The 27,341-nt window shown below is 52.9% G+C and overlaps 1 protein-coding gene across 1 annotated transcript; it reads right to left on the minus strand.

Moving 5' to 3' along the window:
- Positions 1-932: 932 nt before the first annotated feature.
- Positions 933-21,630, minus strand: LOC119976492 (nuclear factor 7, ovary-like). Its single transcript, XM_038817035.1, has 6 exons — positions 21,508-21,630; positions 20,803-20,898; positions 17,475-17,705; positions 12,507-12,529; positions 7,548-7,663; positions 933-2,662 (listed from the first exon to the last, which is right to left on the minus strand). Exons 1-6 carry the CDS (start codon positions 21,628-21,630, stop codon positions 2,148-2,150), a joined length of 1,104 nt encoding a protein of 367 aa, XP_038672963.1. The 3' UTR covers positions 933-2,147.
- Between the last annotated feature and the right edge of the window lie 5,711 nt (positions 21,631-27,341).

Consider the following 27,341-nt stretch of genomic DNA (forward strand, 5'->3'; position numbering starts at 1 on the left):
AGGGTTATTCTCTCTTCCAACTTCTTCCATCGGGCAGGAGATACAAAAGTCTGAGATTACGCACCAACAGGTTCAAAAACAGCTTCTTCCCCACTGTTACCAGACTCTTGAAAGACCCTCTTGTAGACTGAACTGATGTCTTCACACATCTGCTCTACGAAGCAGTACTGCACTCCATATGCCTCACCTGGTGCCTGTGTCTATGTATTTATGTATGTCCTACATTTTTTTAATGTATGGAATGATTTGTCTGGACTATACACAGCACAATAGATTTCACTGCGCCTCGGTGCACGTGACAATAAAACAAATCCAAGACAGCATTCGCTGATGCGCTGCCACAAATGCCCAGGCCGAGGTCCCAGTTGCTAATTGTGCATCACATGTGAACTGTATTCCGATAGCAAGCATTAACTTGACGGGGTGAGGGGGGTAGGCATCTTTTGTAAACAGGCCTCAATGCCTGTCTGCGATTTTGCTGACACCAACTATTCGAGGAGGCTTTCCTATTAATAACTCACTCCTCAAACCCATAAGATTCTCAAACATTGAAACTCGTTTATTAATCAAACAGTACGTGTGACCGTATTGAAAACACACTTACAAGGGACAACAACAAACGACAAACATAGCGCGATGGCCTGGTTGGACATTCAAACATGTTAATAGTTCTCAGTATAAAGACTGTTACAAATCCAAATACTCATTCTGAACCAGCCAATTGCTTGAGATGCCAATTGCTTGAGATGTCTCTTACTCCCCCCCTTCCCCCTCAGCACAACCCACAGAAATCTGCATTCCACAATGAGATAAAAGTTACAATACAACTCCCTCTTAAAGAAAACTGGAATTGACAAATCTCTGAACAATAACCTTTAGTTTCCATCTCTCAAATCAGCTCTTTATTCCCCCCCCCCCCCTCCCCTTAAGCTAACAAATCCCTTTCTTACTTATTAATATATTTTTTTATTAATAGTCTCCCGCTGGCTATAGTTGCTACTCTACCGAGTGTAACCATTAATTAAAAGTTTGCCTGGTCTTTGCTTCTGTATCGTGCACACCATGTTAAAAGGTTGATGTATGACCAGAGGGTTCTCCTTCGCTGGACCTATGGCAGGTCTCTCATTAGAACCTCTTTTTTTCTTTTGTGCCTGACAATGCCCATCGCTGCAGGGTCAGCTCTGGCCCAGTGTGGCACTTTAAACTGCTTTTAAACTCCCCTGCTTGAAAAGAAAAGGGTAAATGATATCATCCACTGTGGCAACCAAACAGACATCAATAGCAAGCAGCTGAATTTGAGTTGGGAGGGGCGGGGGTTGGAAACACACACATGCAGTCTGGTCAAGCCTTTCCTGCCAAAAGCAAACGTTTTAACCTCGCTCGAACAGAGTTGCAACACTTCTCTGTTGACTCTCCCACCCCACCGCCAGCATTAGGGAGAAATCATGATCCACTGATTATTATGGGGTGGCACGGAGGTTAGCGCTGTTGTCTCACAGCACCAGCGACCCAGGTTCGATTCTGGCCTTGGGTGACTGTGTGGTTTACACATTCTCACCGTGTCTGCGTGGGTTACCTCCGACAGTCCAAAAATGTGCAGGTTTGGTGGACTGGCCATGCTAAATTGTCCTTAGTTTCCAGGGGTTTGCAATTTAGGTGCGGTTATGGGGATAGGCGGGGGAGTGGGCCCAGGTAGGGTGCTCTTTCAGATGGTCGGTGCAGACTCGATGGGCCGAATGGCCTCCTTCTGCATGTTAGGGACAGTATTACTGGTGGTGCAGCGAAGGTCACCTCTTCTTTAGGTGCCATTTGGTTGCAGGGGAGCGTCAGGACTTCCAATCACATTACATCTACAACCCAGCCCCCAAGGAACAAAGCGAGTTCGCACATCTGCGGTTCGCCTGTAATTGGATTCAAAGTAAATTGGCGAGCGCTGCGGGAGATTCGCTCTCCGCTTTTTAAGTAGAAAAGAAATTGTAAATCTCATTGTTAAAGAATGGGATTGACCATTCCGGTACATAAAGACAGGCGAAAGCACAACGGCACCTTTTCTATATCCTCTCTTTTAATAAAATGAGCCGGCCCCGCGTGAAAAGCAGGAATGGCAACTATCTGCCCTCATGGATTCCTGAGAATCGACAGGCGGCTCACAGTTGGAGTGTGACCAGCTTCAGCGGATCTGTTCTGCTCTCTGTGCTGAAGTAAGGGTAGATTGCCTCGGTAAACTTCTCGGTGAAGGTGTAGATGTGCGCCATTGTGACGGCGTTGTAAAACGACACCTGCCCTTCCTCACAGTCCAAGTACACTCCCAACTTCCTGAGCACCATGCTGTCCAGTTTCAGGGTAATGCGCGGGTTGCTGAACACCGTGTATTCCTTGTCCCACAGACCTATCGCCCAGATTCCGTTCTCCGGGATCGCCTTCCTGGCCACCGACGCCTTGGCGGCGCCCACATCCCAGGCCGCGTTGTTGCCCACGTCTACCTCCCAGTAGTGGCGCCCCGTGTCGAATCCCTGCACGGCCAGGACGCTGAGCAGGAAATTGAAGCGCTCGGGGAACTCGGGGACCTTTTTCCACTCGCCTCGCTTCACCTGGGTGTCGTCGTCTGTCAGTAGGAGGCGGGGGTGTGCAGTCTGCGGGTCCAGGCTGAGAAGGGCTGGAACTGAAGGGGAGAAGGTCAAGTCTCACCTTGTATTTCTACCTGCCCGCGGTTCTGAAGAGGAGCCACGTTCGCCCGGCCTTATCCCAAATACCAGCATTTTGCTTTCACCTTTATTTCTTTACTAGGATGCGGGCATGGTTTTCCAGCCTGGCATTTGTTGCCCATCCCTAATTGCCCCATGAACCGAATTACTGGATCATTTTGGGGGGGGGGGGGGGAAGCAGTTTAAGAGTAAACCACATCGCTGTGGTTTGGAGCCATAGGTAGGCCAGACTGGGGTCAGGAGGCTGGACGGATGCCAGATTTCCTTCCCTGAAGGACATTAGTGAACCAGGTGAAGGGTTTCTTTTACAATTACCGGTAAAATGGCTGTCATGGCCACCATTACCGAGATTCGGTTTATTTAAATGGGACCAGCTGCCAGAGGGGGATTTGAACCCACTGACAAGCTGAGTTGTAAGAAACATCATAGGCCGGAAACGATTTTCCCAAAAGAACAATGTTAAAAATTGGCATTTGATACCAAGGCCTGAAACCCTAATTTCATCAAAATAACCCAGAATTTTGAATTCAATCAATCAATTATTTTTGAAAAAAGTAATACAGCAGTATTAATTTGAAGAAAAAGTTTGGAAACACAAAGATTCGGCAAGTAAAACTGTGCTGGAACTGCAACTGAGCATCTTGGGTCAGGGGGATGGGTGGCGCAGAATGTCAATGCTCACATATGAACCTGTTCACGGGCTTGGCCCGGTCAACGTCGCAAAGTTGAAAAAAAAAGGTGTCAATTAATACGAGTCTTAAGTGGTCACTCGAATGTTGTAAAGACGGGAGGTTGCCTTACATTATTACCGACACTGCAGCCTGTTGCTGAACATTGAATGTTGTAAAGACGGGAGGTTGCCTTACATTATTACCGACACTGCAGCCTGTTGCTGAACATTGAATGTTGTAAAGACGGGAGGTTGCCTTACATTATTACCGACACTGCAGCTTGTTGCTGAACATTGCATTGGCTTCCCGATGGAGAAAAACACCCGGGCAGGATGCAAAACGGGCGTGGGTGTAGGCCACCCATTATGCCTCGGGGGGGTCGACCAGGGTCAATCGCCCTTGCCTCTCTTCCACATCCAAAGTCAGGAGAGGGAAATAAGACCTGGGCTGGGAAAATCTGGCGCCCCCGGGGGGGTCGGAGAATCGCCCAGGGCCGGCGTCAATCCCGCCCCCGCCGTGTCCAGAATTCTCCACCCCCCCGAGATTTGACGGGAAGGGAAATGCGCTACGCCGGTCGGCAGGCTCCCCGCGGCGATTCTCAGGCCCGCGATGGGCCGAAGTCCCGCCGCTGACAGGCCTCTCCCGCCGGCGTGGATTAAACCACCTACCTGACCGGCGGGATTGGCAGCACGGGCGGGCTCCGGGGTCCTGGGGGGCGGGGCACGGGGCGATCTGACTCTGGGGGGTGCCCCTACGGGGGCCTGGCCCGCGATCGGGGCCCTCCGATCGGCGGGTGGGCCGGTGCCGTGGGGGCACTCTTTTTCTTCCGCCTTCGCCACAGTCTTCACCATGGCGGAGGAGGAAGAGACCCCCTCCCCCGCGCATGCGCCGGTATGACATCAGCAGCCGCTGACGCTCCGGCGCATTCGCGGACCTACGCCGGCCGGCGAAGTCCTTTCGGCCCCGGCTGGCGTGGCGCCAAAGGCCGTTCACGCCAGCCGGTGGAGTGGGAACCACTCCGGCGCGCGCCTAGCCCCTCAATGTGAGGGCTTGGCCCCTAAAGCTGCGGAGAATTCCGCACGTTTGGGGCGGCCCGATGCCGGAGTGGTTCACGCCACTCCGACACGCCCATTGCCCCGCCGGGTAGGGGAGAATCCCGGCCCTTTTGTCAGATTTATAAAGACTCATCGCGACTCTAAGAAAGAGAAGGAATAGCAGGGAACGTGGTGTCTTTTCGAAAACCACCAGAGAGAAAATCACTGGCCACGTCCGGCCTGAACAGTTCTCCCCTTTATATCTGTACGTCTCCATACACTGTGACACTGAATGAAGGAAACACAGAGTTCGGGAAGTACAACAAGCTGATTTAATTCTCCATGTACTCTCACTGAACACAATATGGATATTTTGTACTCAATCCTATGCATTGAGGCTTCCTTCAGAGAACCCAGTGAAACAATTGGACAGTTGGTTGCGTTTTGTGCTGATTCCCAGTAAACATTAGCCTGGTGATAATGTAGGCTGGCCAACAGCATCGAAAGTCCCTTGGAATAGATTGGAACAGCAGAGGAATGTTGGCAAGCAAGAGGGAAACCCGTGACCGTTTATTAAAGCATTAAATAATCTCACAGAGTCTTGCGGAACCGAATGAGGCCATTCAGCCCACTTGGGCCCATGCTGCCTCTTTGAAAGAGTTCTCTAATGAGTCTCACTTGCCTTGCCTCCCCCACAGGAACTTTATCTAATTCCCTTTTGAAAGTTGCTACCAAATATTGCTTTCAGCAGCCATCTCAATCCCATTCCACATTTCAACATCTTGTTATATTTATTTTTTTTAAATCCCCCACCCCCTCGTTTGTCTATTACCTTACGGGCACCCTCCTTGCCACTGGAAACAATAGGCACGGTTCTCTGGCCTGGCTGCGCTCAAACGAGGGCACAACGCGGCTGGAGAATGCCTCGCGGGATGCACCCAAGTCTCGCGAGCCATCGGAACTCTGCCCAAGGGGGCAGGACCAAACGGCGCTCGCCAATGTTGGCCTTAAACCTACTACGGCCTACCTACCCGGGATCTACCAGCCTCCCTTGGTTCACTGGTCTCCCCAGGGAGGCTGCAGGCGGGCGCCGATCAGTAATGGTCCACAAGAACGTGGACCAGGTGGAAGGGCACCTGGTGGAGGTGGGGGGGGGGGGGGGGGGGGGGGAAGAGAGTCTCTTGGGCTATCAGAGACTTCTGGGTGGTCAGGGATAGTGCTGGGTGGCCCCCTGGCGTATGGGAACCTTGCCACTGCCCAGCTGGCACCTTGGCACCGTCACCCTGGCACTGGTGGCTGCAGCACTGCCTGGGTACCCAGGTGGCACTGCCAAGGGTCAGGGTCCTAGGGGGGGTCATGCCCATGAAAGGAGAGTGGAAAGGGGTTTGAAAGGTGGGGGTGTGCAGGAAAGATACGCAAGGGCCTCTGGGATGTTGGGGGGGGGATTGATGGGTGGGGGTCCTGAAAGCGGGCTTGGGAGGGCCTGAAGAGGGGTGCCAGCAGGACCCCATGGGTGTCCTCACTTGAGGGGTGTAGCGTAGTGCCCATGTAAGTGCGTGTGGTGAAGGCGTGTGGTGACTTTTCCCATGGGTGTGGGGTATGGGGGGCCCTTTCAAAATGGTGGCCCGATCTCGGAGTTCAGCTCTCCAGTGCTGAAAATAATTTTAAGAGCGCAATTCTCCAGAAAAATTCCTACGTTCATTTGCTGCAGGTTTTTCCAGGGAGTTTCCCACCGGCTCTGCCAGCGTGTTCCACACCGCTATTCATGACACTTAGTCATTTTTTGGGGCCCTTGGGAGTTTCGCACCAGTTTGGCCCACTTTTTTTAGCACAGGGGAGCTGAACTCAAGAGTTCAGGCCACCATTTTGAAAGGATGCCCCGATCTCTAAGTGAGCTTGTGGGTACCCCACACCCCTCACCCATGGGGAATGTCATCCCCCACACACATGGGCACTACCCTACATCCCTCCAAGTGAGAACACACCACTGTAGGGTCCCTGGCCCCCTCTTCAGGGACCTCTAAGCCCCCTTACAGCACCCCACCCTTCCAGGACCCACATCCGTCACCCCCCCCCCCAACCTCCCAGATGCCCCTTCTTACCTGCCCTGCACACCCACACCCTTCAAACACTCCCTCCACCCTCCTTTCATGGGCAAAGTTCACCTTGGACCCTAACCCTTGGCAGAGCCACCCTGGCCCCCAGGCACCTTTGCACTGGCACCCAGGCAGTGCTCCAGCCAGCTTGACAGTGGCAGGGTGGCAGTGGCAAGGTGCCACATTCCAGGGGGAGGGCCAGGGAGCCACCCTGCGCTTACCCTAACCACACAGGGGTCTCCGATGGTCCGGGAGATGCCCCCCCCACCCCGGTGCCATTCTGCCTGGTCCATGTTTGTGTGTACCAGCGCTGAGAGCCGCCTGGCTGCAGCCTCCCTGCGGAGGCCGGAGAATCGAGGGAGGCCGGTGTATCCAGAGCAAGTCCGTCTTAAGTAGGTTTAAGACCTGCTTCAGCGAGCGCTGATTGGTCACGCCCATTTTTGGCAGAATTCCGACTCTGAGGGACTCACCCAAGTCCCGCGAGGCATGGAGGCCGACGAGAAGCCTGCTGGAGGCCGCTCCCGGGATTCTCCAACCGCGTCGTGCTCTCTCTCTCTCTCGAGCGCAACGCGGCCAGAGAACCGCACCCCAAGTGCGGGCTAAACCGGTGAGAAACTAAATGTCATTGGATAGCGGCGGGGAACTCGCCGGCATGGCCATTGGGAACATCCTTGGAAAAACCCACCACAAATAAACTTGAAAATGTTTCTGTTGAATCGCGCCCAATTTCTACTTAAGTTCGGGATTGGCGCAGACACGGTTGGCCAAATGGCGAGAACTCTTCAGGATTTTGAACGCGTCTACCAAATCTCCCCTCAGCCCTCCCTGCTCCAAAGTGAACAACGCCACCTTCCCCATTCTTTCCGCCGAGCTTAAAAACTCCGATTCCCCAGGTACCGTTCCAGAAAATTCTCCCCTGCACTCTCTCTTGGAGGTCCGTGCAAACATGCTGAATTTCGAGATGACATCCCTCCACTGATGAGCAAACCTAGGAGATCTGGGAATGACAGTTGGATCATTTCCCATTGAGGTTCTCCTTACCTGGGGTGATAACCTTTAGCATCCGCTTCCACACGATGTACTGCAGAGGTCCAATGGGCTCGTATAGGCTCAGATTAAAATTGGTTTCTGTGGTTTTGATCTGGGATGGCTCCACTCTGCGTAAAATATTAACATTTGTGCAATGTTATTAAATCTAACTGAATATTCCCTTCTATATAATAAATGAATATATGCATTTCTGAAATATATGAATAAACAGTGAGATATTCCGTTCTAATTTAAATGTGGCATTGGTGTGAATTTAAGCCTGCTTGGCCAGGCAACGCACTGGGTGAATTTTAAATTGAAGGGACCAATGGAATATTAAATGTTCAAATTCATGTTCTGGGTAAATATAAAGGTACGATCAAGAGGAAGGATAGGCAACCCAGGTGTGCTCCGCCATTCAATAAGATCGGATTTTATCCTCAACTCCACACTCCCCCGTCAACCTCTCACCCCATGGCGTATCAAAAATCCATCTCGCTCTTCCTTAAAAATATTAGCGGGCAGCACAGAATCACAAGTGGTTAGCACTGTGGCTTCACAGCGCCAGGGTCCCAGTTTCGATTCCCCGCTGGGTCACTGTCTGTGCGGAGTCTGCACGTTCTCACCGTGTCTGCGTGGGTTTCCCCGCCGGGTGCTCCGGTTTCCTCCCACAGTCCAAAGACGTGCAGGTTAGGTGGATTGGCCATGCTAAATTGCCCTTAGTGACCAAAAAGGTTAGGAAGGGTTATTGGCTTATGGGGAGAAGGTGGGAGTGAGGGCTTAAGTGGGTCGGTGCAGACTCGATGGGCCGAATGGCCTCCTTCTGCACTGTATGTTCTATGTTCACAGATTCTGCTTCGGTGGCCTTTTGAGGAAGAGAGTGCCAAAGGAACATGGCCGTCTGAAAGAAAGGAATTCTCTGCATTTTGGTCTTAAATAGGTGCCCCCCCCCCCCTTATTTTTAGTCAGCGATTCTTAGTTCTCGATTCGCCCACAAGAGGAAACATCCTCTCCACATCCACCCTCAGGATCTCATATGATTCAATCAGGTCACCTCTACTCTTCTAAACTCCAGCAGATACAAGCCCAGCCTGTCCAATCTTTCCTCATAGGACAACCCCCCCCCCCCCCCCCCCATTCCTGGTATTCTCCGAACTACTTCCTTCTTTGAAGCCAGGGGACCAATTGTATTTTGCACAATTAAATCAGGCACAAATTTGCCGCAGCTAAAACAGGTCATGGGATCATGATGATTATAGCATCGGAGGTCATTCCATTCAATGTGCCTGTGTCAAATCTTGGTCGAGTTATTTAATTCACTCCCGCTCGTCAGTAGAATCTAAGCTGGTTGGGGAAGCTGAAAGCAAGACACAAAGCTTCTCTTTAACGAGAGAGTTTATTGAGTTGTTCAGCCTGACATCTCTCCTCCGACTCAGCCCTATGTCCCAGCGAGCCCCCAGTTCTAATAAAACTGAAAGATCAGTAAATCACAGTTTAAGGGATCTTCATTTAAGACAGAGGCGAGGTCATCATTCTTTGGAATTCTCTTCTCCAGGGAGCAGTGGAGACTGGGTCATTGAATCATAGAATCCCTACAGTGCAGGAGGCCATTTGGCCCATCCGGTCTGCACTGACCCTCTGAAAGAGCCCCCTACCCAAGTCCACTCCCCTGCCCTCTCCCCGTAACCCCACCTAATCTTTGGACACTAAGGAGCAATTTTAACATGGCCAATCCATCTAATCTGCACATATTTGGAGGACACCGGAGGACACGGAGGAAACTCACGCAGGCACAGGGGAGAACATGCAAACACCATACCGTCAGTCACCCAAGGTCGGAATTGACCCCGGGTCCCTGACGCGGAGCGGAAATAGTGCTAACCACTGTGCCGCTGGCAAAGATTTTGGATTTATTCTAGGCTGGATGGATTTTTGACCAACAAGGGAACTGAAAGGTTATGGGATACAGGAATAAAAGTGGAGTTGACGCCACAATCGGATCGGTCACGACCTTATGGATTGGCGGAGTAGATTCAATTGGTACAGTGGTCTGCTCCTCCTGTTTCATACGTTCTTACGCACTCTGCGGACGCCACTCATGGTTTTGAACACCTCTGTCAAGTCGCCTCTCCTCTTCAGGAGTGCAACCTCAGCTTCTCCCGTCCCTCCGCCTAACTGAAGACCCTCATCCCCCGGTGCCATCCAAATGAATCGCCTCAACACCATCTCCGAGGCCTGCAGATCTTTCCTAAAGTGCCCAGAGTCGGGCTCAACACGCCAGCAAAGGGTTCCAGCACGCCCTCCCGGCTGGTGAGTCAAAGCCATTTCTCCTAGTCCACAGAGTCCTGGGTTTAGCCCCGTAGAAACTGACCCCGGTCTTTGAACGTTCCAAAGATACCATCTGGAGGCATTGTGAACATTGCTAATATTTTTTTTTTGCCAGGTTATTTTTTTTTAATAAAAACATTTCTTACCCTTTGAGTACAGAAACTTTTCTCCTAGGCACTTGGAATTTTGCTTCAGGCCAACTTAAATTGACATCCTTTGGCCTTGCTTCCAGAGGCATCACCTCAGCAGTGGTCTGGGTGAGCCTAACCTCACCATTTGGTGAAACGTTCTTTAACCACCTCCCTTCCAGGCTTGGACATCTGTGCTTTTTTTAAAAAATCCTTCCCCCAAAGCTAATTCTGAGGTTTGGAGAGAGATGGGGGGGGGCGTGGAATTTTAAATACACTCGCGCGACAGGAACATGTTGGGATTGGGGGAGGCCCTGGTTCTAGCCCCTGCCACCTCGATTGAAATTAGTGCCCAGCAAAAAGCAAGCATTGCAGCCAATCCCCTTGGAGATCTCCGCCGATCCCCAGCGGCCGAGATTAAAATGTTGTCCCTCCCAACGTAATTCTTGGGTGAGCTCAGGATTCAGCATGATGTCTGCACAGCCCCCTCCATAAAAGGGCAAGACCACCTCTCGAACACTGTGTGAGGTTTTGGTCTCCTTATTCAAGGAAGGATGGAAGCGCGTTGGAGCTGGTTCAGAGGAGGTTGACACCTGGGATGAGCGGGTTGTCTTATGAAGAAGCTTGGACAGACTGGGCCAGTTTCCACTGTGTTTAGAAGAATGAGGGCGTGACATGATTGAAGTCTATATGATCCTGAACAGTCTCAACAAGGTGGATGTGGAAAGGATCTTTCCTCTTGTGGGCGAGTCCAAAACTCGGGGGCCCTGGGTTAAAATTAAAGGTCGCCCGTTTCGGACTGAGATACGGAGAACTTATTTTCTCCCAAGAGGGTTGTGCAGAATTGGAACTCTCTGCCTCGAATGGCAGGGGGGGGGGGTCACTGAATATTTTAAAGGCCGGAGGTGGGTAGGTTCTTGTTAGGCAATCAACGTTTATTGGGGGTAGATGGGTGGCATGGTAGCACAGTGGTTGGCACTGTTGCTTCACAGCACCAGGGTCCCAGATTCGATTCCCGCTTGGGTTACTGTCTGTGTGGAGTCTGCACGTTCTCCCCGTGTCTGCGTGGGTTTTCTCCGGGTGCCCCGGTTTCCTCCCACAAGTCCCGAAAGACGTGCTGTTAGGTAAGTTGGACATTCTGAATTCTCCCTCAGTGTACCCAAACAGGCGCCGGAATGTGGCGACTAGGGGCTTTTCACAGTAACTTCATTGCAGTGTTAACGTAAGCCTACTTGTGACACTAAAGATTATTATGATGTAGAATTCAAAACACACAGGCCAGCCATGGTCTTATCGAATGGCAGATCAGGCTTGAAGGGCTGAACAGCCTATTCTGCTCCCATTTCATACATTTGTATCTGTTGGAGAACTCTGCCAACTCTCAGGCCAGGTATTCACCGTATGGGGCCGTTCTAGCGAGGCAATGATTGGGTTAAATCCGTCTCCACAGCATTTGTTGTGTAAAATTAAAAGGGTTTCTCCCCAGAAAGAGGGGAGACACGTTCAGCCAGAGGACGTTGGGCATCACCTCGCAGACGGTTCCTCGCTCGAAGGATGGGTTGGCAGAGGGATTGGACATCGACTGGCCAATCCCTCCGCCATTTGTCGTTGCCATGTGGAGATCGTGGCGTCTGCCCAGTGTGTCATGGTAATGCTGTCGTGCTTTAACGTCTTGCTCAGACAGTGACATGCGTCAAGTCGTCCGTGCACTGAACAAAATATAACCACTGTCACCAATGAGAGTTACCATTTCAGAACTTGAGAGAGAAAAGATTAAATTGACACATCCCTGACCTTCATTTTTTAAAAATAAATTTAGAGTACCCAATTATTTCATTTGCAATTAGGGGGCAATTTTAGCGTGGCCAATCCACCTCGCCTGCACATCTTTGGGTTGTGGGAGCGAGAACCCACGCAGACACGGGGAGAATGTGCAAACTCCACACGGACAGTGACCCAGAGCCGGGATCGAACCGGGTCCTCAGCACCGTGAGGCAGCAGTGCTAACCACTGTGCCGCCCACCCCGACTTTCAATTGGGGAAGGGGTGCGCTGGGGCAATGTTACACTGCTATTTGTTCCCAGACCGTGACCATCCCATAATCCTCACCTTCAAAAAAATACCCGCAGAAGCCCCCATTCAGGTACCTGGCCAAAATGAATGACCCGTTCAAATACCTTTCAAAGTTTTGTATCCAATTGGGCCGGATTTTGCTGGCAAATTAAGGATGCGGCTCATGGCGTTTGTCATTATTAATGTGCAAATGGGTCTAGCTGCAGGTGAGGTGGTTTAGGAGGTTTGGGTTCAGATGCAGTAGATTTTCTGTCTCTGTTTAAATTCCTATCAAAGGCCAGCAATTAGTATTTACGAGCAAGGAGTCACAAACGTATTCCCTCTGACAATGCACACTTGTTCACTGAATGCAATCTGTTTTGAAATGATATCCAGACTAACTCGCGATAATTCATTACGATTCTTGGCATTAGCTAACAGAACTGGAGGAAAGATTACTTACCCGTCAAGTATCGATTTTATGTCCTAGAGATTAAAAACACAGAGATTAGAGTGCAACTTGAGTCACAGTTAGAAGTAGGCATTATAAAATACAATCATAATCAACAGCTCATTCCCATATTGAACTTTTTTTTTTGTTTATTTAAAGAATAAATGAGAATGTTGTTGCTTGGGCCAGAATTTGTTGCCCTCAAGCTGAATTACTTGCTTGGCCATTTAAGAGTCAACCACATTGCTGTGGATCTGGAGTCAGATATAGAGGCCAGACCGGGTAAAGACGGCAGATTTCCTTCCCTAAAGGACATTGGTGAACCCGATTGGCCTTTACAATCGACAATGGTTTCATGGTTATCAAAATTCAAATTTCGCCATCAACCAGGCTGGGATTCGAACCCACAGCAGTAACCTAGGTCTCTGGATTGCTCGTCCAGGTGACAGTACCACTACACTACCACCTCCCCCTGGATAAAATGTCCTGAGGAGATTTACTGGAGCGTTGCAAAGCAAAAGTACCCACTCAGTCACAGAAGGTGACATTATGGTTAATGGACAAAAGTTCTGTCAGAAAGGTGGGTTTTCCGGGAGGTTTTAGAGAGACGGGGGCGGAGAGGGTAGAGAGGCGGAGAGAGGGGTGCAGAGGAAGCCAGAATTAGATGAGCGCCTGTCTCGGTGGGGTGTGAGAGCCATTAGAACATTGGACATAGAAGCAGAATTAGGCCATTCGGCCCATCGAGTCTGCTCTACCTTTCAATCATGGCTGATAGTTTCTCACCCCATTCTCCTGCCTTCTCCCCATAATCCCCGATACTCTTATTAATCAAGAGCCTCTCTATCTCTGCCTGAAAGACACTCAGCGATTTGACCTCCACAGCCTTCTGAGGCAAAGAGTTCCACAGATTCGCCACCCTCTGGCTGAAGAAATTCCTCCTCATCTCTGTTTTAAAGGATCGTCCCTTCAGTCTGAGGCTGTGCCCTCGGGTTATAGTTTTTTCCCCACTGGTGAAAACATCCTCTCCATGTCCACTCTATCCAGGCCTCTCAATATCCTGCAAGTTTCAATAAGATCCCCCCCATCCTTCTGAACTCCAACGAGTACAGACCCAGAGTCTTCAACCGCTCCTCGTATGACAATCTCTTCATTCCAGGGACCATTCTTGTCAACCTCCTCTGGACCCCTTTCCAAGGCCAGCACATCCTTCCTTAAACACAGGGCCCAAAGCTGCTCACAATGCTCCAAATAGGGTCTGAGCAGAGCCTTATATAGCTTCAGAAGTACCTCCCTGGTCTTGTATTCTCGCCCTCTCGACTTGAATGCTAACATTGTATTTGCCTTCCTAACTGCCAACTGAACCTGCATGTTAACCTGAAGAGAATCTTGAACTAGGACTCCTAAGTCCCTTTGTGCTTCTGATTTCCGAAGCCTTTTCCTTTTTTGAAAATAATTTATGCCTCCATTCTTCTGACCGAAGTGCATAACCTCACACTTTTCCACATTGTATTCCATCTGCCACTTCTTTGCCCACTCTCCGAGCCTGTCCAAATCCTTCTGCAGCCCCCCTGCTTCCTCAATACTACCAGTCCCTCTGCATATCTTTGTATCATCTGCAAACTTAGCAACCGTTCCTTCTTCCAGATCGTTAATGTATATTATGAAAAGTTGTGGCCCCAACATCGACGCCTGAGACACACCACTAGTCACCACTAGTCTGCCATCCTGAAACAGACCCCTTTATCCCCACTCTTTGCCAGTCAGGCAATCCTCTATCCATACCAGTATCTTCCCCTTAACACCATATTTATTTAAGTCTCCTATGCGCCACCTTGTCAAATCTGGAAATCTAAATAGGTCACGTCTACTGGTTCGCCTTTGTCTTAATTCCTCGTTACCTCCTCAAAGAATTCTAACAGATTTGTCAGACATGTTGAAGCCGTGCTGACTCAGTCCTATTTTAGCGTACACTTCCAAGTACTCCGCAATCTCATCTTTAATAATGGACTCTAAAATGTTACCAATGACCGAAGTCAGGCTGACTGACCTATAATTTCCCGTCTTCTGCCTCCCTCCCTTCTTAAACAGCGGTGTTACATTAGCTACTTTCCAGTCCTCTGGGACCCTTCCTGCCTCCAGCGATTCCTGAAAGATCACCACCAGTCTCCACTTTTAGAACCGTGGGGTGCAGTCCATCCGGTCTAGGTGATTTATCCACCTTCAGACCTTTCATTTCCCCCAGATGATGGCCACTACACTCACCTCTTCCTCCCCCCCCCCCCCCCCCCCCCCCCCCCCCCCCCCCCGATTCTCCCTAAGTTCTGATATCCCACTGGTGTCTTCCACCGTGAAGACTGATGCAAAGTAACTATTCAGTTCCTCTATCATTTCTTTGTTTCCTATTACTACTTCCTCAGCCTCGTTTTCCAGTGGTCCAATGTCTATTCTTGCCTCTCGCTTACCTTTTTTGTATTGAAAAGCTATTTTCTTTTTTCCGAGCTAGTGTACACTCATATTTCATCTTCTCCTCCCTTATTGTTTTTTTAGTTGTCCTCTGCTCGCTTTTAAAAGGCTTCCCAATCCTCTGGCTTCCCACTAATCCCCACCACATTGTATGCTTTTTCTTATGTTTTTATGATGTCCTTGACTTCCCTCGTCAGCCATGGAGGCCTCATCCTCCCTTAGCATGTTTCCTCCTCCTTGGGATGAATTTCTATTCTGCCTCCCGAATAACGTCCCAAAACTCCTGCTATTGCTGTTCCACTGTCCTCCCTGCTAGGCTCCTTTTCCAATCAACTCTGGCCAGCTCCTCCCTCATGTCTTTGTAGTTACCCTTATTTAATTGTAATACCGTTACATCTGATTGCAGCTTCTCTCTCTCTCAAACTGCAAGGTAAATTCTATCATATTATGGTCACTTCTCCCTAAGGGTTCCTTCACCTTTAAGTTCCCTAATCAGTTTGCCTCATGACACATCACTAAATTCCGAATTGCCTGTTCCCTAGTGGGCTCTACCGCAAGCTGCTCCAAAAAAACATCGCTTAGACATTCCACAAATTCCTTTTCTTGGGATCCACTACCAACTTCATTTTCCCAGTCCACCGGCATATTGAAGTCCCCCCATGATTATTGCGATATTGCATTTTTTTTCCATGCCTTTTCTATCTCCTGATTTATTTTCTGCCCCACATCCTGACTATTGCTAGGGAGCCTGTACATAAATCCCATCAGGGTTTTTTTTCCTTTGCGATTCCTCAACTCTACCCACACAGATTCTATGCCTTCTGATCCTATATCGCTTCTTGCTATCAATTCAAGTTCATTTCTTACTAACAATGCAACCCCGCTCCTTCTGCCCATCTGCCTGTCCTTTTGATAGAACACATATTCTTGGATATTTAGATCCCAGCCCTGATCCCCTTGCAGCCACGTCTCCATGATGCCTACAACTTCATAGCGGCCAATTTCAATGTGCACAACAAGCTGATTTATCTTGTCTTGTATGCTGTGCACATTTAGGTACAACATTCTTAGCCCTGCATTGACCCCCCCTTCTCATATTTGTCCCCTTTGTTTTGCTCTGTCTGAGGTTAGATTCTTGCCTCCTTCTATACTCTCTGTTCTATGACATGATCTGGAAACTTTACTAGCCCCTCCTGAGCCCATGGCCCCTTTAACTAGTTTAAAATCCTCGTCATTAACCTGCACTTCTACCATCTCCTTTAACTTCGATTTTCGTTGAGGAGTTTGCATATTCCCCCCATGTGTGTGTGTGGGTTTCGCCGCCACAACCCAAAAATGTGCAGGGTAGGTGGATTGGCCACGCTAAATTACCCCTTAATTGGAAGGAATGAATTGGGTACTCTAAATTTTAAAAAAAACTTAGGTTTTCTAATTCTCCATAGAACTGAACACCCCTCCCCCACTATTTAGTTTAACGCACAATCTGCAGTGGTGGAGGGGGTTGCAGAGATGGGGAGGGATTTGAAAACATGGATGGGAATTTGAAGATCAAGGTACTGACCGGGAGCCAAGATAGGTCAATGAACACAGGGGGGTTTTCCCAATGGGGTTGGCTTGATCTTGTGAAACCAAACTGATGTTTAGATGGCAACGAACGACTGAACAGTCATTCCAACATTCCACTTTCCAGGTTGGCACTATAATATCCTCGGCCTCCCAGTCTAAATCACCCTCGCCTCCACTCAGTCCATACCCGTCACTCAGATCGCGCTATCCCAATCCCCAATTGGTCTACGCTACCGTTTGGCCTAGCTGAGGTGATATTATTGCAGCTCCCCCTCACCGTGATACACTCAGTCCACATCCCCTTTTTGGGGAGGCAGTCTGCTGTCCTTGCCTGGCCTGGCCTACCTGTGACTCCAGACCCACAGCAATGCGTTTGACTCTTGAATTGCCCTCCGAAATGGCTCAGCCGGTCAGTCATGTCGAAGGGGAATTAGGGATGGGCAACAAAGGCTGTCCTTGCCAGCGACGCCCCCAACTCGTGAACAAATTGAGGGGGAAAAAAGTAATTATCACCGGAGATCCTTCTGGAATATTCTGCGTCCCCCCCCCCCCATCTTACACCCTGTGAATTATGATGTTGGCGAATACACTGACCGCCCGGACCCTCCCCTATCATGTGCTCTCCCTTTGGACCCGTGTGACACGCTGTGATTCTCTGAGGGGACCTGGCCCTCATATCGCTGCCGCTTCCGATCCACGGGCTTCCCTTCCGCCCATGTCTCAGATGCAACATAATTGCGAGCTCCACCTGGCCTCCTGATTAAGGGACAATAACCTGGCACAGGATTGGGGGGGGGACATGGAAAGCAGAGTGGTTCAACCACGACCCAGTGCCAATTATACTCGAATCTGGGGTCAGTGCCATCCAGGTTTGGCACAAATTTGCCCCTGTACTTCAGCGGCCCTGGCTCCGTGTGCGAACAGGGCTCTGAAGCACCCAGCAGGCCCTACCTTGAGGATCTCTGCATCCTTCAGGGACATCCGCTGCTGTATATCCAAGATGCGTTCGTTCATCAGGATCCTTTCGGTGGCAACGACCTTCAGGTTATCTTCCAGCTGCTGCAGGATGCTGTCTTCCTTCTTTTTAATCTTCCCCAACAGCACCTTCTCCTCGTCCCGGAGGTACTGCCGGAGCTTGGAAAATTCGGCCTCAATGTTCTTCCGCAAGGTGTCGGCTTGTTTCTAGGAGCAGAACAGAGTCAGGTTGGCCAAAAGGAAACGGGAGCTTCGCAAGCCCAGCTCAGCTTCAAGGTTCTTGTAACTACTCTCTTTACTTTCGCTCTTGAGTCTTCGCCCAGGCCTAACCAGTCAAACACAGTGAGCATAGATCAATTACCTGCCTGACATTTAAATGCATGGAAGCAGTTCATAGAAGGTGGTTCACCAGACTAATACCTGGAATGAGCAGGTTGTCTATGAGGAAAGGTTGGGATATGTTGGGTTCGTATCCGCTGGAAGTTAGAAGAGTAAGAGGCGACTTGATTGAAACATATAAAAATCCTGAGGAATCTCGACAGGTTGGATGTGGACAGGAGTTTCCTCTTGCGGTAGAATCGAGAAATAAGGGGTTACTGTTTAAAAATACCTCCATTTAAAACAGAGGCGAGTCTCTGGAACTCCCTTCCCCTAAAGGCAGTGGAAGCAGAGTCTGCGAATATCTTTAAGGCAGAGGTGGATAGATTCTTGATTAACAAGGAGGTGAAAGGTTATGCAGAATTGAGGCTACCATCAGGGATCTTATTAAATGGCGAATAGGCTCGAGGGGCCGAATGGCCTCCTCCTTGTTCGCGTGTTTGTAACTTAATCAAACACAGAACAATGAAATCGTTCAACCCTATGGCAAGCACTCTCTTCCATAACATGCAGCAGATCTTTTCAGGCTCAAGTTTGGCTGGTTAATCATCTACGAAAGAGTCACACCTGAAATTTAACTGGGCGAACATCATGATCATCTTCGACTATGAAGGATGAACACGTACAACATTGTCGATCAGAGATGAGGGAATCGGCAAAGCATTTGGGCAGCAATGTCCCAAGGAAACAGAGCTTTCTTACCCCTTTCCCAACATCTCTTTAACTCTCGGTGAAGTCCAGGTGCTCCCAGGTCGACAATATTGACTTTTATCCCACCGATCCCCCTCATTCCCTCTAGAACATAGAACATAGAACACTACAGCGCAGTACGGGCCCTTCGGCCCTCGATGTTGCGCCGACCTGTGAAACCATCTGAAGCCTATCTGACCTACACTATTCCATTTTCATCCATATGTCTATCCAGTGACCACTTAAATGCCCTTAAAGTTGGCGAGTCTACTACTGTTGCAGGCAGGGCGTTCCACACCCCTACTACTCTCTGAGTAAAGAAACTGCCTCTGATATCTGTCCTATATCTATCACCCCTCAATTTAAAGCTATGTCCCCTCGTGTTGGTCATCACCATCCGAGGAAAACGACTCTCACTGTCCAGCCTATCTAACCCTCTGACTATCTTGTATGTCTCTATTAAGTCACCTCTCAGCCTTCTCCTCTCTAACGAAAAAAACCTCAATTCCCTGAGCCTTTCCTCGTAAGACCTTCCCTCCATACCAGGCAACATTCTAGTAAATCTCCTCTGAACCCTTTCCAAAGCTTCCACATCCTTCCTATAATGTGGTGACCAGAACTGCACGCAGTACTCCAGGTGTGGCCGCACCAGAGTTATGTACAGCTGCAGCATGACCTTGTGGCTCCGAAACTCAATCCCCCTGCTTATAAAGGCTAGCACACCATATGCCTTCTTAACAGCCCTATTAACCTGCGTGGCAACTTTCAGGGATTTATGTACCTGGATGCCGAGATCTCTCTGTTCATCTACACTACCAAGAATCTTGCCATTAGCCCAGTACTCTGCATTCCTGTTACTCCTTCCAAAGTGAACCACCTCACACTTTTCCGCATTAAACTCCATCTGCCACCTCTCAGCCCAGCTCTGCAGCTTATCTATGTCCCTCTGTATCCTATAACATCCTTCAGCACTATCCACAACTCCACCGGCCTTCGTGTCATCTGCAAATTTACTAACCCATCCTTCTACACCCTCTTCCAGGTCATTTATAAAAATGACAAACAGCAGTGGCCCCAAAACAGATCCTTGCAGTACACCACTAGTAACTGAACTCCAGGATGAACATTTGCCATCAACCACCACCCTCTGTCTTCTTTCAGCTAGCCAATTACTGATCCAAACCGCTAAATCACCTTCAATTCTCTGGACATAGACCATATTTGACCTCCAAACTAGGAACTTTTGGCTACCCTGCTCATATTTGGGGTGTGGGGTTAGACCCACGCAGACACGGGGAGAATGTGCAAACTCCACACGGACAGTGACCCAGAGCCGGGATCGAACCCGGGTCCTTGGCAGCAGTGCTAACCACTGCGTCACCGTGCCGCCCTGCTTTTGCGTACTTTAAGCACCTAACCCCCCCCCCCCCCCCCCCCCGCCCGCCTCCAAGGCAAACACTCTATTTTCACCCTGTTGGATGGTTCAATATCTGCTCCTCCCTCTCTAACAGCCACTGGAAACCTCAATTTCCTGTAAATATCGCATTAGTCACATTCTTCCACTTCCTTGCAACCTCCGCACTCTCAAATGTAGATTCCTCACTAAATCAGTTGGTCAGGCGGGGGAGCTGCAGAAGATCCTGTCAGCCTCTCTGAGTCTCAATTCCTCCATGATTCCATACTCTTCCTTGGAATCCCAAAGTGCTTCCCTCCTCCGGACTGGCCTTTGTCCGCAGGGTTCCGGGGGGTGGGGGGGGGGGGATGGATTAGCTCTCTCATTGTTTATAACTTCTGCTTCTTTTTTCGCATGTTCGTAACATTATAAAACGCAGAACAATTAAACCATTGAACCCTACGGCGGGCGGCAGTAGTTAGCTGCCTCATGACACCGAGGACCCGGGTTCGATCCCGGGCCTGGGTCACTGTCCGTGTGGAGTTTACACATTCTCCCCGTCTCTGAGTGGGTCTCACCCCACAACCCAAAAAGGTGTGCGGACTAGGTCGATCGGCCACAGTAAATTGCCGCTTAATTGGTAAAAAAAAATTGGGTACTTCTTATTTATTTAAAAAATAATAAAATAAAGGAACTGTACGGCAAGCACCCTCTTCCACACCAATGATGTGTTGGCTTCCACTTTATCGAAACCCCCCCCCCCCCCCTCCCATTTTGTCACCCAGGTGACGCCCTTCCCCCCTCCTGTCGGGCGCTGGTCAGTCAATTGGCCTCGTGCCTCACCTTCAGCTCGGTTATGTTGGCCTGTTGGTTGACTTGACTGTTGGAAATGGTGTCTGCTTGCTTGTTCAGTGTATCCAGCGCTATCTGCAGCTTTCCCTGTAAGTAGTAATGGGATGGTTAAAAAAAACACACACAATCAGTGCGGGTGAGACCATAGGACATAGGAACTGAATTAGGCCACTCGGCCCATCAAGTCTGCTCCGCCATTCAATCATGGCTGATATTTTTCTCATCCATCATTCTCCTGCCTTCTCCCCATAACCCCTGATGCCCTTATTGATCGAGAACCCATCTATCTTTGTCTTAAAGACACTCAGTGATTTGGCCTCCACAGCCTTCTGCGGCAACGAGTTCCACAGATTCACCACCCTCTGGCTGAAGAAATTCCTCCTCATCTCGGTTTTAAAGGATCGTCCCTTTAGTCTGAGATTGTGTCCTCTGCTTCTAGCTTTTCCGACAAGTGGAAACATCCTCTCCACGTCCACTCTATCCAGGCCTCGCAGTATCCTGTAAGTTTCAATAAGATTTCCCCCCTCATCCTTCTAAACTCCAACGAATACAGATCCAGAGTCCTCAACCATTCCTCATACGACAAGCTCTTCATTCCAGGGATCATTCTTGTGAACCTCCTCTGGACCCTTTCCAAGGCCAGCACTTCCTGAGGGGAGAATTGGGAAGGGGGACCATGTGGTTAAATGCACCCACCCCTTTGGTTTTTCCAAACATTTCAACAGCAGCTTTCCCAACCTCAGACCATCTGAAGCACTTTCCAACGACTTGCGTATCGCTTTGCATTTGTAGCCAAATTTTCATTGGAAAGGTGGCCATGAACTTAAGCCCAGTATAATCCGATGAAGTAAATGAGCAGATTGCCTACTTTAATGATTGGATTTGAGTGACAAACATTGGCCGCAACAAAGGTGAGACCACACACAGGAGGGGGCAGATGTGGGGTAGGGGGTTGGGGTGGGTCATGCTTCAACATCTGAAAGTACAGCACCTCGGACAGCGCAGCAATTCCTTCATGGGCCTTCCAACCTGGGGTAGAATTCTGCATGTCTGAGCATGTGTACCTGTGTGTGCCCGTGTGTTTTTGTGCACGTCTGTGTGTGAGCGTACACGTCTGTGTGTGTGGGTGCACATCTGTGGGTGTGCAACTGTGCCTCTGCACAAGTGTCTGCATGCGCACGTGTCTGTATGTGTGTGTATGCATGTCTCTGTGTGCGTGCATGTGTGTGCGCGTGCATTACTGTGTGTACAGGTGCGTGTCTGTGTGCGTGCATGCATGGCGTGTGAGCATACATGTGTGTCTGTGTGCTCACACATCGGTGTGCCAGTGTGCGTACATGCATGACTGTGTGTACAGGTGCGTGTCTGTATCCGCATCCATGCGTGTGTGCGCACATATGTGCATACATGTGTGTGTGCACATGTCGGTGTGCTCACATGTCTGTGTGCGCACATGAACGTGTCTGGGGCGCACCTTGGGAGGAGCCCGAGGGGGCGAGCCTTGGGAGGGGCCCGAGGGGGCATGCCTTGGGAGGGGCCCGAGGGGGCACGCCTTGGGAGGGGCCGGAGGAGCCCGAGGGGGCGAGCCTTGGGAGGGGCCCGAGGGGGTCGCCTTGGGGGGGGCCCGAGGGGGTATGCCTTGGGAGGGGCCCGAGGGGGCGTGCCTTGGGAGGGGCCCGAGGGGCACGCCTTGGGAGGGGCCCGAGGGGCACGCCTTGGGAGGGGCCCGAGGGGGCGTGCCTTGGGAGGCGCCCGAGGGGCACGCTTTGGGAGGGGCCCGAGGGGCGTGCCTTGGGAGGGGCCAGAGGGGGCGTGCCTTGGGAGGGGCCCGAGAGGGCGCGCCTTGGGAGGGGCCCGAGGGGGCGTGCCTTGGGAGGGGCCCGAGGGGGCACGCCTTGGGAGGGGCCCGAGGGGGCACGCCTTGGGAGGGGTCCGAGGGGGCGTGCCTTGGGAGGGGCCCGAGGGGGCGTGCCTTGGGAGGGGCCCGAGGGGGCACGCCTTGGGAGGGGTCCGAGGGGGCACGCCTTGGGAGGGGCGCGAGGGGCCACGCCATGGGAGGGGCCCGAGGGGGCGCGTCTTGGGAGGGGCCCGAGGGGGCACGCCTTGGGAGGGGCCCGAGGGGGCGTGCCTTGGGAGGGGCCCGAGGGTGCGTGCCTTGGGAGGGGCCCCGAGGGGGCGCGTCTTGGGAGGGGCCCGAGGGGGCACGCCTTGGGAGGGGCCCGAGGGGGTCGCCTTGGGAGGGGCCCGAGGGGGCGTGCCTTGGGAGGGGCCCGAGGGGGCGTGCCTTGGGAGGGGCCCGAGGGGGCGTGCCTTGGGAGGGGCCCGAGGGGGCGTGCCTTGGGAGGGGCCCCGAGGGGGTCGCCTTGGGAGGGGCCCGAGGGGGAACGCCTTGGGAGGGGCCCGAGGGGGTCGCCTTGGGAGGGGCCCGAGGGGGCGTGCCTTGGGAGGGGCCCGAAGGGCACGCCTTGGGAGGGGCCCAGGGGGGGTCGCCTTGGGAGGGGCCTGAGGGGGCGTGCCTTGGGAGGAGCCCGAGGGGGCGTGCCTTGGGAGGGGCCCGAGGGGGCGTGCCTTGGGAGGGGCCCGAGGGGGCGTGCCTTGGGAGGGGCCCGAGGGGGCGTGCCTTGGGAGGGGCCCGAGAGGGCGTGCCTTGGGAGGGGCCCGAGAGGGCGTGCCTTGGGAGGGGCCTGAGGGGGCGTGCCTTGGGAGGGGCCCGAGGGGGCGTGCCTTGGGAGGGGCCCGAGGGGGCGTGCCTTGGGAGGGGCCCGAGGGGGTCGCCTTGGGAAGGGCCCGAGGGGGTCGCCTTGGGAAGGGCCCGAGGGGGCGTGCCTTGGGAGGGGCCCGAGGGGGCGCACCTTGGGAGGGACCCGAGGGGGCGTGCCTTGGGAGGGGCCCCGAGGGGGCGTGCCTTGGGAGGGGCCCGAGGGGGCACGCCTTGGGAGGGGCCCGAGGGGGCACGCCTTGGGAGGGGCCCGAGGGGGCACGCCTTGGGAGGGGCCCGAGGGGGCACGCCTTGGGAGGGGCCCGAGGGGGCACGCCATGGGAGGGGCCCGAGGGGACGCGCCTTGGGAGGGGCCCGAGGGGACGCGCCTTGGGAGGGGTGCGAGGGACGTGCCCTGAGGGGTGCGTGAGGGTTGTGTCCTGGGGAGGAGGGGACCAAGGAGGCGTGCCTTGGGAGGGGCCCGAGGGGGGGTGCCCCCAGGGTGGGTGCGAGGGGCGTGTCCTGGGGAGGAGGGGCGCGAGGAGGCCTGGGGGGGATGCAAGGGGTGTGCCCTGGGGGGGGCGCAAGGAGCGTGCCCTGGGGGGGGCGCAAGGAGCGTGCCCTGGGGGGTGTGTGCAAGGGGCATGCCCTGGGGGGTGTGTGCAAGGGGCATGCCCTGGGACGCCACAGGGGAGTGTCCCCTGGCCGGGGGGGGGGGGGGGGGGGGGGGGCACAAGGAGGGAGGGCTTGAGGCAGTGCCCCCTGGCGTGGGGTGGGGGCTGAGTGTTCGCGTCCTTGGGAGGGCACGTGTGGCGCACCATGGGGGGGGCACAAAGGGGGTACACCCTGGGGAGTAGGGGGCATGGGATGGTTCCCCTGGGGGTGCACAAGGGGGCCCACACCCTATGGCTGGTACGACAGGCTGTGCCCAGAAGGGGAGTGAGGTTTCTGCTTGCTCGGGAGAGGATGTGCTGGAATAGTGAGTGGATATGCATGCTGGGACGGTGAGGGGATGTCCTGGAATCATGGAATTTACAGTGCAGGAGGCCATTCGACCCATTGAGTCTGCACCAGCCCTTGGAAAGTGCACCCTACCTGAGGCCACAACCTCCAGCCTACCCTGCAGCACAGTAACCCCACCCAACCCAACTTTTTTTTTGGACTAAGGGGCAATTTATCATGGCCAATTCACCTGGCCTGCACATCTTTAGACTGTGGGAGGAAACCGGAGCACCCGGAGGAAACCCACGCACACACGGGGAGAGCGTGCAGACTCCGCACAACCCAAGCCGGGAATCGAACCTGGGACCCTGGCGCTGTGAAGACACAGTGCTAACCACTATGGTACCGTGCCCTCCCCCATCTGTCTGTGGAGTGGAAGTGTCAGTCGGAATATTCTGGGATGGGGAATGGACGTGTGATGGGCTGAGGGGAGCATATCCCTGCTGGAACGGGGATGTCTGCTGGGATGTGCAATGGATGCTGAGGGGATATGTGTGTTGCAATGTTCTGGGATGTCTGTTGGCATGGTGATGTGTGTGCTGGAGTGAAGAGAGCGTATCTGTGCTGGGATGTGGATGTTGGGATGTGCTGGGATGTTGATGGGACGTATGGGTTAGCGAGTGGATGTGTGCTGGGATGGTTATGTGTGTGTGAGGATTTTATGCAATGGGGATGGAAAGGGTGCATGTGCTGGGATGTTCTTGCATGGGAGAGACTGTGCGCTGAGATTCGCTCAGATGGGGAGAGGAGGTGGGTGCTGGGGTGGGGAGGAGGCCTGTGTGCTGGCATATGCTGGGTTTGGGGGGGCTGAATGTGCTGGGCTGCGGAGGGGTGTGTGTGTGTTGGGATGTAATGGAGTGGGTTGGGGATGTATGCTGCGATGGGGAATGAGTGTGTGCTGGGATGTGTGCTGGGATATGTAGGGGATGGAGAGTGGATGTGTGCTGGGATGTGTAGGGGATGGGGAGGGGATGTGTGCTGGGATGTGTAGGGGATGGAGTGGATGTGTGCTGGGATGTGTAGGGGATGGGGAGGGGATGTGTGCTGGGATGTGTGGTGATGGGGAGGGGATGTGTGCTGGGATGTGTAGGGAATGGGGAGGGGATGTGTGCTGGGATGTGCGGTGATGGGGAGGGGATGTGTAGGGGATGGAGAGGGGATTTGTGCTGGGATGTGCGGTGATGGGGAGGGGATGGGTAGGGGATGTGTGCTGGGACGTGTAGGGGATGGGGAGGGGATGTGTGCTGGGACGTGCATGGAATGGGGAGGGGATGTGTGCTGGGATGTGGAGGGGATGTGTGCTGGGATGTGCGGTGATGGGGAGGGGATGTGTGCTGGGATGTGTAGGGGATGTGCGGTGATGGGGAGGGGATGTGTAGGGGATGGGGAGGGGATGTGTGCTGGGATGTGTAGGGGATGGGGAGGGGATGTGTGCTGGGATGTGTAGGGGATGTGCGGTGATGGGGAGGGGATGTGTGCTGGGATGTGCAGTGATGGGGAGTGGATGTGTGCTGGGATGTGTAGGGGATGGGGAGGGGATGTGTGCTGGGATGTGTAGGGGATGGGGAGGGGATGTGTGCTGGGATGTGCGGTGATGGGGAGGGGATGGGGAGTGGATGTGTGCTGGGATGTGTAGGGGATGGGGAGGGGATGTGTAGGGGATGGGGAGGGGATGTGTGCTGGGATGGAGAGTGGATGTGTGCTGGGATGTGTAGGGGATGGGGAGGGGATGTGTGCTGGGATGGAGAGTGGATATGTGCTGGGATATGTAGGGGATGGGGAGGGGATGTGTGCTGGGATGTGTAGGGGATGGAGTGGATGTGTGCTGGGATGTGTAGGGGATGGGAGGGGATGTGTGCTGGGATGGAGAGTGGATGTGTGCTGGGATATGTAGGGGATGGGGAGGGGATGTGTGCTGGGATGTGTAGGGGATGGAGTGAATGTGTGCTGGGATGTGTAGGGGATGGGGAGGGGATGTGTGCTGGGATGGAGAGTGGATGTGTGCTGGGATATGTAGGGGATGGGGAGGGGATGTGTGCTGGGATGTGTAGGGGATGGAGTGAATGTGTGCTGGGATGTGTAGGGGATGGGGAGGGGATGTGTGGTGATGGAGAGGGGATGTGTGCTGGGATGTGTAGGGGATGGGGAGGGGATGTGTAGGGATGGGGAGGGGATGTGTGCTGGGATGGAGAGTGGATGTGTGCTGGGATGTGTAGGGGATGGGGAGGGGATGTGTGCTGGGATGGAGAGTGGATATGTGCTGGGATATGTAGGGGATGGGGAGGGGATGTGTGCTGGGATGTGTAGGGGATGGAGTGGATGTGTGCTGGGATGTGTAGGGGATGGGGAGGGGATGTGTGCTGGGATGGAGAGTGGATGTGTGCTGGGATATGTAGGGGAGGGGAGGGGATGTGTGCTGGGATGTGTAGGGGATGGAGTGAATGTGTGCTGGGATGTGTAGGGGATGGGGAGGGGATGTGTGCTGGGATGGAGAGTGGATGTGTGCTGGGATATGTAGGGGATGGGGAGGGGATGTGTGCTGGGATGTGTAGGGGATGGAGGTGAATGTGTGCTGGGATGTGTAGGGGATGGGGAGGGGATGTGTGGTGATGGAGAGGGGATGTGTGCTGGGATGTGTAGGGGATGGGGAGGGGATGGGAGTGGATGTGTGCTGGGATGTGCGGTGATGGGGAGGGGATGTGTGCGGGGATGTGTCGGGGATGGGGAGTGGATGTGTGGTGATGGGGAGGGGATGTGCAGTGATGGGGAGGGGATGGGGAGGGGATGTGTGCTGGGATGTGCGGTGATGGGGAGGGGATGGGATGTGATG

Source organism: Scyliorhinus canicula, chromosome 13 (genome assembly GCF_902713615.1).
Source record: "Scyliorhinus canicula chromosome 13, sScyCan1.1, whole genome shotgun sequence".
Lineage (NCBI taxonomy): Eukaryota > Metazoa > Chordata > Chondrichthyes > Carcharhiniformes > Scyliorhinidae > Scyliorhinus > Scyliorhinus canicula.

Excerpts from the sequence above, each read along its gene's own strand:
- LOC119976492 (XM_038817035.1), bottom strand. The coding sequence starts at position 21,630 with ATGGCCACCTTTCCAATGAAAATTTGGCTACAAATGCAAAGCGATACG. Across the intron at positions 20,899-21,507 it reads TGTTTGGAAAAACCAAAGGG|GGAAAGCTGCAGATAGCGCT; the intron begins GTGGGTGCATTT and ends TACTACTTACAG. Across the intron at positions 2,663-7,547 it reads GCTAAAGGTTATCACCCCAG|TTCCAGCCCTTCTCAGCCTG; the intron begins GTAAGGAGAACC and ends TCTCCCCTTCAG.